Below are 12,798 nucleotides of genomic sequence, written 5' to 3'. Positions count from 1 at the left end.
ACTTCCCTGCCGCCAGAATACATTGAACAGTGCTGCCAGCTATGGCCTGTGGCACCGATCAAGCAGAAAGATACCGGTAAAACAACTTTGATCGACTTCTGTACAATCAGCCTGCCCTTATATGGATCAAAATTTGGCTGGTCCCTGCTGAACTAGCTGAATTTAGTTGTAACCTGCACAGGTATCATTGGAAGGTTTCTTCTCCTTTCCTGTTGTGGTGACAACTGTGAAATTTGCATTTCCAAACTTTTATTGTCTTGTGACAGGGTTCATTAACACAAATAGACAGGAGGAATCTCCCTAGGGGGGACAAGAGAATTCTCAAATGGCCTGCCTGGTTGAGGAAAGTATAGAACCCAAGGTGGTAAGCCAGGGAAAGAAGTCCTGCTGGAGGGGATGAAGCCTGCTCTCGGAGAATCCTTGTACTTCCTTTGGATGAAGGAGTATGGAGGAGTCTTGAGCCTATGTTGTTGAAGGTATCTGAAGCCCTAACCCTCACTCCCTGTGAGCCAGTGCAATAAATAATTAAAAAACAATAAATTGACTGGTGCCCTTTGTGGTCATAACTCTTTATTGCGGCCATGAATCCACCTTTGGGTAATGTCAGCCCACCTCTGCACTGGGGGTATTTCCTTTCTCCAGCCAGGAGGGTCGCTACATTTATTAACTTTAAATTTACCATGTAATATGAGGACCTGCCTAAACTATTTAATCAAGCTGTAATAAATTAGATAGGCCCTTGCACTACATAGTTATTAGTAGATCTAAAGGAGATTGTACAGTCAGATTGTAACATGTATGGTGAGCTTTAGGCAGCCCATAGATGAGCAGGTTGAATGAAAAAAAGACTTGATTCCCCCATCCATACATTCAAGGTGGATGGGGGAATCCTCCATGCTGAGCTACTGTACTCTTCCCTGCTGTCAGAATACAATGATCAGTGATGCCAGCTGTAGCTTGGCAGGTCGACCTCTGTGCAACCTCCCTGCCCATACATGGATCGAAATTTAGCCAGTCCCTGCAGAACCAACTGAAGTTCGATCCATGTATGGCCGGCTTTTACAGAAGAACTTCTCTATCCCCATTAAAGTCAATGGTGAGTCCATAGCAACGTCCCAGCTTTAGAAAAGGCCGCCCTTTGATCCCTACATTGAAACGAGCCAAACAGAAGGAAAGTATTTGGCTGCACATTAGAGAGCGGCCCTTCTATTGCCTGAACTCTGTTTTGTCAAGTCTAATTACATACTGACATTTCATATTGTTTCTCTGTTCATTCTGTCCAGTCAACACTGTGAAATGCGAAGTAATTAACTGTGCTGGAGGCGGCTCCATTGTAATCAGAAGAGCATTCAATCAAGGGGCTAATGAAAAACTCTTCAGACTCACTCTGCCTTGTTACTGGCTAGAAAACCAATACAACATTAATGAAAGGAGGTGGGAAGGGGGGAAAGTAAACATGTTGTGGTGGGACAACTCTGCCGCAGACGTAAGTAAAGAAAGTGACAATGGTGCCGGCTCATCTGCTTCTAATTGGGGGAATGTCTGCTGTACACAAGATCACAGGGAGAGCTTCTGAGATAACAGCAGCTGGAATGTGGACGGTTCCAATATACCAGGGGTAGGCAACCTCGGCTCTCCAGCTGTTTTTAAACTACAAGTCCCATGAGACATTGCAAGACCCTAATAATCACAGGCATGACTCCTAGAGGCAGAGGCATGATGGGATTTGTAGTTTCACCACAGCTGGAGGGCCGAGGTTGCGTATCCCTGCAATATACTATCACAGACAGTTAGTAAGGCAGATTAATGCCGGCCATACATGGATCAAAGTTCAGCCATTTCAGCAGGCACCATGTATGGGCAGGCTGGTTGTACACAAGTCGTTCTATCAATCAACTTGTGTACAACCAGCCTGCCCTGTATTTTTTTTTAGAATGATCAGTGCTGCTGACTATAGTTGGCAACATTGATGATTGCATTCTGATGGCGGCTGTCAGAATACAATACCACAACAGAAAGGATTCCCCACCCACCTCAAATTTGTGGATGGGGGAATCGGCTCATTTTTTTTAGTTCAATTACAGTTGAATGAAATAAAATGATTCATGTATGGCCAGCTGGCCATATCGGTTAGATTTTCATTTGAACATTTGTACAACCACACAGTACATTTAATCCACGACTGGTCTCCAGGCGCACTCTGGATTGCCATCTAATAGAAACCCTCATCTAATGTCTAAAGATGCCCTAAAAGTGCCTAAATATGTGCATTATCTTTAGAAAAAAGATGTCTGGGTTGCCATTTGGGGCCAACAAATATTTGCTTCATATATCTGAGAGTCAGGAAAGCAAGGTGACCATGCAACAAAGATGGCATTGTCCTGTTCATTCATTTTATGACCAGATGGAACTACAATCTTATGTCTATGGCCAGTGTATAACAACTATGGTCAATCATTATCATGGAACAGAGCGAATAGCTAGATTAGAGAACCTTGTCCAGTTGCTAATGTTCCCTGGCATCGAAACTGTTTGCATGTGGCTCTCCCTTCCTCCTCTATTGACCTAAACAGGAGCACTCATGCCAATACAATAGTCAAGGTAGACCAGGACAGAGAAGTGTTGGGAGTGGCCAGTTTATACTCTCTAAATGAGTAATTACATAATTCTCCAAAAGAATGATAAAAAATACCTAGTCATAATTCAGCAATGAGTAAGAATAAAGTTATTAGGGTATTTAGCGCTATCGCTCCAAAGTCAGCTGCCAATGTCATTTAGCATCCAAGTAAGTATAGCCAGATGCTGATGGAAAGATGGTTAAGTAATAAGATATATGAAAGACTGTGGACTGGGTTTTTTTACTGAAATAAAAACTGATAGTCTCTAGTTCCAGACACTGGGTGAGGGTTGAGAAGTAGTTAGACAGTACACGATCCCCAGGCAGATGTCCTGATTACAACTTTCACCAATCAGAGGACTCCACAGTTCAGATGAACAGTTTTAAGGCTACCACAACTGAGAGCTGATGAGCTTTATATGGTCACCTTCTGGAATCTATTACTTTTCAATTGGTCTCCAAGGATGGACTGTGTCATCTGAATGCTAATTCTGACAGATGGTAGCTTTGCTTTCCATTTGGGTTTATTTACTGTGATTCTGCCACTAGGAACAATCATCCCACTTGAAAACAATCGCTTGTAAATCACCCATGTAGTGTGGGTTCCAACACAGATAACTAATTTGTAAAACAAAAAAAGGGTTATATTGAATGGATGTATTGTTCTAACCATGGATAGAATTTCACTTGAGCCTGAAACTAAACGCACCCTGACCTAAATGTAATGTATGAAAATCGAGAGCCCTTAAACGGTATTTTAAAATGTAATCTAAAACTTAAAATTGAACGCTAGGCAAAGCAAATGTAATTGTTCGACAATGCCTTGCCTTACCCGAGTTTGACCATGATAGCTGTATCAGTGCTACTGATCCTTCCCAAAACCCCAATAAGGTACCGATTCCCTCTTTGTACAACCAGTCACTGTTGCCCAATGTCTATGAACAGGCAACCAGTTGTGAAACAACCATGCTGTAGTTAAGGCTTGTGGCCATTATGCTGTTTGCTGTTACATAGTCCTGGTCTTGTGGGGGTGGAGCCCGTCAATGCTTGCGACCACGATTTGCGGCCAAGGTGGTGGTGACAAGGATGTAGTGTTCAATGCAGCACATGGAGACACATCGGAAGAGATATGTGGTACCACACAAGACCCTCCCCTTGTGACACCATAGGTCCTTTTCTGTTGTTTTTTTTTCCCCTAAATTCCCTCTTTAAATTAAAAAAAAAAGAGTTATAGTGTTGAAGAGCATGGAAAGAAGGACTATTGGAATATTTATTAGGTGATCATTGAGTGAGGGCAGTACAGTGGCTTAGTATTTTGCACCTGTACCTTGCAGCAGTCCCTGACTCAAGTCCTAGTTAGCATACTATTTGCATAGGGTTTGCATACTGGTTGGTTAATTGGCCCTGGTGTGATATTTTACTGAGTTTGCCCATGATGGCTGGCTCACAAACAGTACTTAAAGCTCTTTGAGTCCCCAGGGAAAAAATGTTAAAGAAATATGAATTAATTAAAAAAATCGCTTTAACAAAACTTAACCATATCCCTAAGACCCCTTTCACACTGGGGCGGTTTGCAGGCGCCATTGTGCTAAAAATAGCGCCTGCAAACCGACCCGAAACAACCGCTGCTTTGTCTCCAGTGTGAAAGCCCAGAGGGCTTTCACACTGTAGCGGTGTGCTAGCAGGACGGGAAAAAAAGTCCTGCTAGCAGCATCTTCGGAGCGGTGAATACACCGCTCCTGCGCATTGAAATCAATGGGGCAGAGGCGCTTTGCGGTGGTTTTTAACCATCTCTCGGCCGCCAGCGGGGGGGTAAAACGGCCCCGCTAGCAGCTGAATAACCGACGGTAAAGCGCCACTAACAACAGCGGCGCTTTACCGCCGACGCCGCCCCGCCCCAGTGTGAAAGGGGCCTAACCTAAAGGTAAACTCCAGGCAGATATAAAAACTGTATTAATAAAAATCATGCATTATTGCTTTTCATAATGCTCTCGTTCTCACTTTGCAACCATGCTTAGAGAAAGGAAGAGCAGAGGGGTGACCCCATCAGTGTTCTGTTGCTCCTTTGCTGCCCAATTAACTGATGGAGTAGGCTAAGGACCAAGCTATATTTAATAGATGCAGTGCAGAAAAGTGAGGTGTGTTTCTATCTGGGAGGGATGTTTAGCAACATGAGTGTCTGAACCAAATTACAAAAATTTTAGGAGGCCAATCACATATACTGTACGTATTTCAGCTGTGTATTTTGGTGTTAGCCTAGATTTCAGACTTAACCAACATGTAACCGTAACCTTGAAAGTGAACTCCAATAAACTTGAAAATTCTTCTTTCAGTGGGAGAACGTAAAGGGTTGACTGCCTAGCGGGCATGGAAAAAAAGATTACCCAATCCACCCAATCCTCTGATCCTCCATGCTGCTAGACCAGTCCTTGCTGGAGGGGACAGTCCACCACCGAAGCATGGGGCAGAGCTATCTACCAGGAGAGCAGAGGTTCAGGTAACTAAAATCGTTTTTTCTCTCCCCTAGACCTAATCAAACAGTTAACCCTTGCTCTGCAGGCAACACCCCCACTGTAAAGGAAGGAATTTTTATTTTTCCCGGCATTGGGCTTTAACCTTACTGGGTAGAAAGTATTGCCGTGCTGCAATGAACAGTGTTGTACCTTTGGTGTAGAATCCAGCTGCTTCCTTTTCGCAGTGCTTTATAATTTTCCTTTACTTTGTAGGGATCTGCAAATAACAGAACGGGCATTTCCTCCAGCCCGTTACCTGGTGACTCTAAGCTTAGTCACTTTTCCAGGCCCAGTATTTACAAAATGTTTTTTACTGCCAAGTTATGAGTCACACTGTACTTCTCCCCCCAACAAACCGGCTAAAAGATTATTCCTTAGTGGAATCTCATCATACCAGGTCTATGTATGGAGAGTCAGATGAGCCGTCACATGACCTTCACAGTCTTCTACTGAGGGTCATATGACTTTGGTTAGTTGATTAAACACTCAACAAATGAATCCAATTTAAATGCTAAAATAATTTTGTCTGAATGGAGCATTCTGTTATGGTGTTCAGAATTTCTGAGCAGGAAGCTGGCACTGCAGATATCTCTCTAAGTGTACGTGATCTCATGAATGAATCATGCGATGAAACTTAATTGTGTTAAAATATCATTTTTTTGTTATTAAATTATGCCACTGCTACCATAAAGGGACTTTCCATGCACTGCACTACATGTGAAAGAAAGAGTTAGTTCTTGGACATTTTTTTTTTAAATCATAAAGCCTTTAGGGTATTTTGGAGGAGCCCTGCCACCTATACTATTCGCTGTCAATCTAGCTGTAATTACAGAATACTTTATTAATCTCAAAGGGAAATTGGGTGATTGTAAAATTAAATTAGTAACTAAGAGAACAAGGAAGGCACACAAACAAGTTAAAAGTTAAAGTTAAATCTGCTCATATTTTTCCTTGCCTGGCTCCTCCTTCCCCTCCTCATCAACACGCTAATGACATTTTTAAAATAACACCCTTCTGTTTTCATTACATACCTTATTTTGGACTCAATGATGTGATCACCATTTGTTTATTGTACACAAATAAATGTTGCTTCACCTATCCCTTTAAATGTGCATAGTGATTATAACCTCTTGCGATAAAAATAAAAGTGCAAACATACACAATCCAAAACTTCTTTGGTGTCCCAATGGGTGTACTGCTGATCAACATAAAAGTAAAACTTACTTAGTGTCTCAACAGGTGTACTACACAATATATGTATAGTAATAAACTGATCACATCCAAACCATAGTGTACAAAATATTAAAATAAAAATATATCTAACAAAAATGATTGTGTCCTTCTCAATCCGAATTATAATATTGGGGGTTATTTACGAAAGGCAAATCCACTTTGCACTACAAGTGCACTTGGAAGTGCAGTCACTGTAGATCTGAGGGGGACATGCAAGGGAAATAAAAAACAGCATTTTAGCTTGCACATGATTGGATGATAAAATCAGCAGAGCTTCCCCTCATTTCAGATCTACCCCTCAGATTTAAAGTGACTGCACTTCCAAGTGCACTTGTAGTGCAAAGTGGATTTGCCTTTCGTAAATAACCCCCATAGTTCGTAATACACTTAAATGATCCACACTTTGTGCCGATTTGTAAGAAAAATATTTAGTGACTCCCATCATCGTTCAATATTACGTTCACCTCCACGTTTCACCTGTCATGCCCAGGTCAAATCATGCTTTCCCCCACTCTGGGCTACAAGAAATAGGCTCCTCCGTACTCCTCCAATGGACTCCTAGATGTCCTGGGCTGCTTCACACATTCCTTTAAATCCGCAGTCCCACTACTGCATAGAAACTCATGCGACAGAATGCATCCTCATAGTGTAGTAAGTAGTATAAAACATTTATCAAAATATTTCAGCACTTACATATTAGTTTAAAACCAACAGCTTGACAATTATAGTGGGGCTTGAAGACACCCACGCCACGTTTGGTTTCCGGTAACGTCACCCGGCTCAACCCAACGAGTGTCGTCACGGTCACGTGACTTCCTCAGGGGTTTCATATTTTTAATAAATGTTTTATGCTGCCTACTACACTATGAGTATGCATTCTGTCGCATGAGTTTATATACAGTGGCGGGCCCGCGGATTTAAACGGCCATACACTCCAATGTGTGAAGCAGCCCAGGACATCTAGGAGTGCATTGGAGGAGGAGTACGGAGGAGCCTATTACTTGTACCAATGTGGAGAAAGCGTGGTTTGACCTGGGCATGACAGGTCTAATGTGGAGGTGAGTGCAATATTGAATGGTGGTGGGAGTCACTGAAGATTTTTCTTACAAAACAGCACAAAGTGTGGATCGTTTAAGTGTATTACGATATATATCACAATTTGGATTGAGAAAGACACTTGGAGAGTTGCACAATAATTTTTTTAGATTTATTTTTATTTCAATATTTTGTACACTATGGTTTGGATGTGATCAGTGTATTACTATACATAAATTATGTAGTATACCTGTTGAGACACATAGGCCTCATGTACACGGCAGCTGGTAAACGGACGTTTAGGAGCAGTTGGGCATTTTTCTCAGCAGCCCCTGATCTCTCCTCTATGTTATCTTATCAATACATGTACACAGAGTCGTTTACAGTAATTTCTAGGCAGTTGAGTTTAGAAGCATTTTTGTTAAAGCAAAAAAATGCGTTTAGGACGAATGTTCAACGACAAATGTTTGTAACAGCTTGTAAACGCATGTAAACATTTATAAACGTTTTCATTCATAGGCGTTTTTAATGGGGAATCATTTCTCACCATTTGTAATGGTAAAAAATAGTTTTTCTAGATCCATTGAATATTGTGGGCTTTGGGGGGGGGGGGGGGGGGGAATTTTCCCATTGCAAATTCCTCATTAAAACCGCTTCTAAACGAAAATGCGGCATGTAAAAGTGGCAAAACAAAAGTTTACGGTTACTAGCTGTCATAGTTTAGAAGAGGTTATCAAACATCCAGTGTACATGAAGCCTAATGCCGCGTACACACGGTCGGACTTTTCGTCTACAAAAGTCCAACGGACGCTGACGGACTAAAGCTGGCTGGTAATCCGATCGTGTGTGGGCTTCTCCGGACTTTCAACTGACTTTTTTAGCCTCAAATCCGACGGACTTTAGATTTGAAACATGCTTCAAATCTTTACGTCGTAAGTACGACGGACCCCGAAATCCGCTCGTCTGTGTGCTAGTCCGACGGACAAAAACCCATGCTAGGGCAGCTATTGGCTACTGGCTATGAACTTCCTTATTTTAGTCCGGTGTACGTCATCACGTACGAATCCGTCGGACTTTTGTGTGGTCGTGTGTAGGCAAGTCCGTTCGTAAGAAAGTCTGCCGCAAGTCCGCCGAAGGTACGTCGGAAGTATGTCGGACAGGCTGTCGGACTTTTGTAGACGAAAAGTCCGACCGTGTGTACGCGGCATTAGGCTCCATGCACACTGGGCTTAAAAAAAACTCTAGTTAACTTGGCAGAAAAAAACGCTCATATAGAACATTTTTTGTACAAAGTTTAGACGAGTTCAGGAGAATTAAGTTTTTTTCTGCCAGTAAGCTCCAAATAGAAACGCAAACCAGAATTTTTTTTTTCCTTCCTCTAAGGCCCCTTTCACACGGGACGGATCCGTGTTGATCCGCCCCGTGTTTATCCGCTGCTCAGCGGGGATCGCTCCGTTTTCCCCAGCTGAGCAGGCAGATGACAGGGCGGGACCCGCACACTGTGCAGGGACCGCCCTGTCAGATCTCCGCTCTCCCCTATGGGGGATCGGAGGAACACGGACCGTCTGTCCGTGTTCATCCGATCCGCTCTGCAGACGGATAGAAAAATAGGATTTTCTTCCGTCCGCAGAATCGGACGAGAGCGGAGCCGGACAACATCGGGTGTTAGCGGATGTACATCCGCTGACACCCGCTATCCCATAGGGATGCATGTATGTCCGTATTTCATCCGAAAACGGATGGATGAAATACGGACATACTGTCCGCATGTGTGAAAGGGGCCTAAGGCTGGGTTCACACCTAATACTGATGTGTCTCCCAGCAGGGGTCTTGTGCTTCCTGGTTCACTGTTTCAGGTCTGATTTGAGCCCAAATTTTTTGGCTGAATTCGGACCTCAAAGGGACCAAAAGACGCACCGGAGCCACAGCGGAAATATGTGAACCGGCTCCATAGAGAGCCGGTCAAAATCTCCTGCCAATGCGAATTTGGTGCAGGGAACCCGCATTCAATTTGCAATGGTGTGAACCCAGCCTCAATGTTGAGCTGAAAATATGCCTGTAATCATCCAAATGTGCATGGACACATAGGATAACATTGAGTAGCTTCTACAGGCAGAACACAAAACTCCTGTAGAAGCAGCAATTTACATAATTCATAAAGGTCCATAAATATTGGGACATCGACACAATTCTAATCTTTTTGGCTCTATAAACCACCACAATGGATTTGAAATGAAACAAACAAGATGTGCTTTAACTGCAGACTTTCAGCTTTAATTTGAGGATATTTACATCCAAATCAGGTGAACGGTGTAGGAATTACAACAGTTTGTATATGTGCCTCCCACTTTTTAAGAGACCAAAAATAATGGGACAATTGGCTGCTCAGCTGTTCCATGGCCAGGTGTGTGTTATTCCCTCATTATCCCATTTACAAAGAGCAGATAAATGGTCCAAAGTTCATTTCAAGTGTGCGATTTGCATTTGGAATCTGTTGCTGTCAACTTTCAATATGAGATCCAAAGAGCTGTCACTATCAGTGAAGCAAGCCATCATTAGACTGAAAAAACAAAACAAACCCATCAGAGAGATAGCAAAAACATTAGGTGTGGCCAAATCAACTGTTTGGAATCCATTGTGGTGGTGTATAGAGCCAAAAAGATTAGAATTGTGTCAATGTCACAATATTTATGGCCCTGACTGTATATGTGATGGATCAGAACACAATAGTCTAAGTTGGTGAAGTAAAATTAGAAAAATATATACAAAAAACTATTTTTCAGAAATAAAAAACTGATAATTGGCATGTGCGTATGTATTCACCCCCTTTATTATGAAGCCCATAAATAGTTCTGGTGCAACCAATTACCTTCAGAAGTCACATAATTAGTGAAATGATGTCCACCTGTGTGCAATCTAAGTGTCACATGATCTGTCATTACATATACACACCTTTTTGAGAGGCCCCAGAGGCTGCAACACTTAAGCAAGAGGCACCACTAACCAAACACTGCCATGAAGACCAAGGAACTCTCCAAACAAGTAAGGGACAATGTTGTTGAGAAGTACAAGTCAGGGTTAGGTTATAAAAAAATATCCAAATCTTTGATGATCCCTAGGAGCACCATCGAATCTATCATTACCAAATGGAAAGAACATGACACAACAGCAAACCTGCCAAGAGACGGCCGCACACCAAAACTCACGGACCGGGCAAGGAGGGCATTAATCAGAGAGGCGGCACAGAGACCTAAGGTAACCCTGGAGGAGCTGCAGAGTTCCACAGCAGAGACTGGAGTATCTGTACATAGGACGACAATAAGCCGTATTCTCCATAGAGTTGGGCTTTGTGGCAGAGTGGTCAGAAGAAAGCCATTACTTTCAGCAAAAAACAAAATGGCACATTTTGAGTTTGTGAAAAGGCATGTGGGAGACGCCCAAAATGTATGGAGGAAGGTGCTCTGGTCTGATGAGACTAAAATTGAACTTTTTGGTCATCAAAGGCGCAAACCCAACACATCACATCACCCAAAGAACACCACCCCCACAGTGAAACATGGTGGTGGCAGCATCATGCTGTGGGGATGTTTTTCAGCAGTCAGGACTGGGAAACTGGTCAGACTTGAGGGAAAGATGGATGGTGCTAAATACAGGGATATTCTTGAGCAAAACCTGTACCACTCTGTGGGTGATTTGAGGCTAGGAAGGAGGTTCACCTTCCAGCAGGACAATGACCCCAAACACACTGCTAAAGCAACACTTGAGTGGTTTAAGGGGAAACATGTTAATGTGTTGGAATGGCCTAGGCAAAGCCCAGACCTCAATCCAATCTGTGGTCAGACTTAAAGATTGCTGTTCAAAAGCGCAAACCATCCAACTTGAAGGAGCTGGAACAGTTTTGCAAGGAGGAATGGGCAAAAATCCCAGTGGTAAGATGTGGCAAGCTCATAGAGACTTATCCAAAGCGACTTGGAGCTGTGATAGCCGCAAAAGGTGGCTCTACAAAGTATTGATTTTAGGGGGGTGAATAGTTATGTACATTGACTTTTTCTGTTATTTGTCCTATTTCTTGTTTGCTTCACAATAAAAAAAAAATCTTCAAAGTTGTGGGCATGTTCTGTAAAGTAAATGACGCAAATCCTCAAATGTTAATTCCAGGTTGTGAGGCAACAAAACACGAAAAATGCCAAGGGGGGTGATTACTTTTGCAAGGCACTGTAAATCAGTACCATATGATGTTTATTATTGATTTGTACAATTTTATCATGTTGTTATAATAAAATATATAGTTTTTATTAACATTTTTGGTCTGTCCATCAAAAACCCATGAGGGGTTTTACCATGCTATATGCACCAGGTGTTTCTTGTCAATCTGCTTCTACTTTGTTATAAAGTTGAAAAACCTAAATAGAGAATTACTGTACATTTAAAAAAAAGACGTTTTATCAATTTTCTGCTGAATTTGAACACAGGTGTGCATGTCCAGCAAATGACACATAATGGCACAGTAGAACTACCCAGCATGCAGATTCTTTAATAACTGTCAAGTTCTGCTTCCCTGTGGTTGTTTTTTAAACCACAGGTCCCATCATTCCTAGCTGGAAACCTTTAGTCTGTCTAGGTCTGATTTACAGTTCTCCATTTCAAAAACAAGATGAAAGTGATAAAATAATCCTCCCCGTCTGCGCGCTATTGTTTTGCTTCCTGTGCATTCAGCTCGGATTTATATTACAGCATTTAAGAGAAAGTCTCAATTCAAATTCTTATCGGGGGGATCTAAAAACACAGCACTCACTTTTCAATGTGTAGTGGCCCTCTTCCGATGTCTCCTCGTGTCCATTATACTCTCTGTTGGCCAGCTGCCTGTTGGCAGTTTCCAGACGATCTGCACAAAGACAGGAAACAAGATGGAGAGATCAGCGGCTGCAGCGAGGGATCACTGACCCTGCAGACAAATGGGACTGAAAACAGAGCTCATGTGCTACAGTATAGTGAAAGCACCATCCACTTTCATTGTTGTGAAGTTATATTGGTAAAAACACATCTTCATCAAACTCTCATGAACTACAGTTTGGCTTATAATAAAGCATTATTAAAGCGCAGCCCTTGCTTTTGGATATCTATATATATATTTTTTTTCTTTCCTACCTTTTTAGAAGTACAAAGTGTACTTCTGTCCTAGCCTGGCCGCAACGAAGTTCGCCATGTTCTCTTCTGCAGGAAGCCCTCCTCCTTCTCCCTCGCTGCCTTCTGGGACCAGTGTGTGTCCCAGAAGACGAAGTGGCCATTTACAAAGTGCCGCACGACTCGCAAATGTGCAGTAGGAAATCGGCTGTGCAAACTAAAGGCTCCACTGCCGGTTTCCCTAATGCCGCGTACACAGGAGCGGACTTTTTGACC

General features: G+C 42.5%; 1 protein-coding gene across 3 annotated transcripts in view; it reads right to left on the bottom strand.

Annotated features, from left to right (window-relative positions):
* Positions 1–12,798, bottom strand: part of AMOTL1 (angiomotin like 1) — a 201,245-nt gene that overhangs the window by 41,030 nt on the left and 147,417 nt on the right. For all 3 annotated transcript variants that reach the window (XM_073613021.1, XM_073613022.1, XM_073613023.1), the window contains one exon: positions 12,194–12,283. In XM_073613021.1, the coding sequence (XP_073469122.1) occupies positions 12,194–12,283 (90 nt within the window). The remainder of the gene's footprint in view (positions 1–12,193; positions 12,284–12,798) is intronic.

Source organism: Aquarana catesbeiana, linkage group LG02 (assembly GCF_042186555.1).
Source record: "Aquarana catesbeiana isolate 2022-GZ linkage group LG02, ASM4218655v1, whole genome shotgun sequence".
NCBI lineage: Eukaryota > Metazoa > Chordata > Amphibia > Anura > Ranidae > Aquarana > Aquarana catesbeiana.
This window is presented reverse-complemented; position numbering and strand designations above follow the sequence as displayed.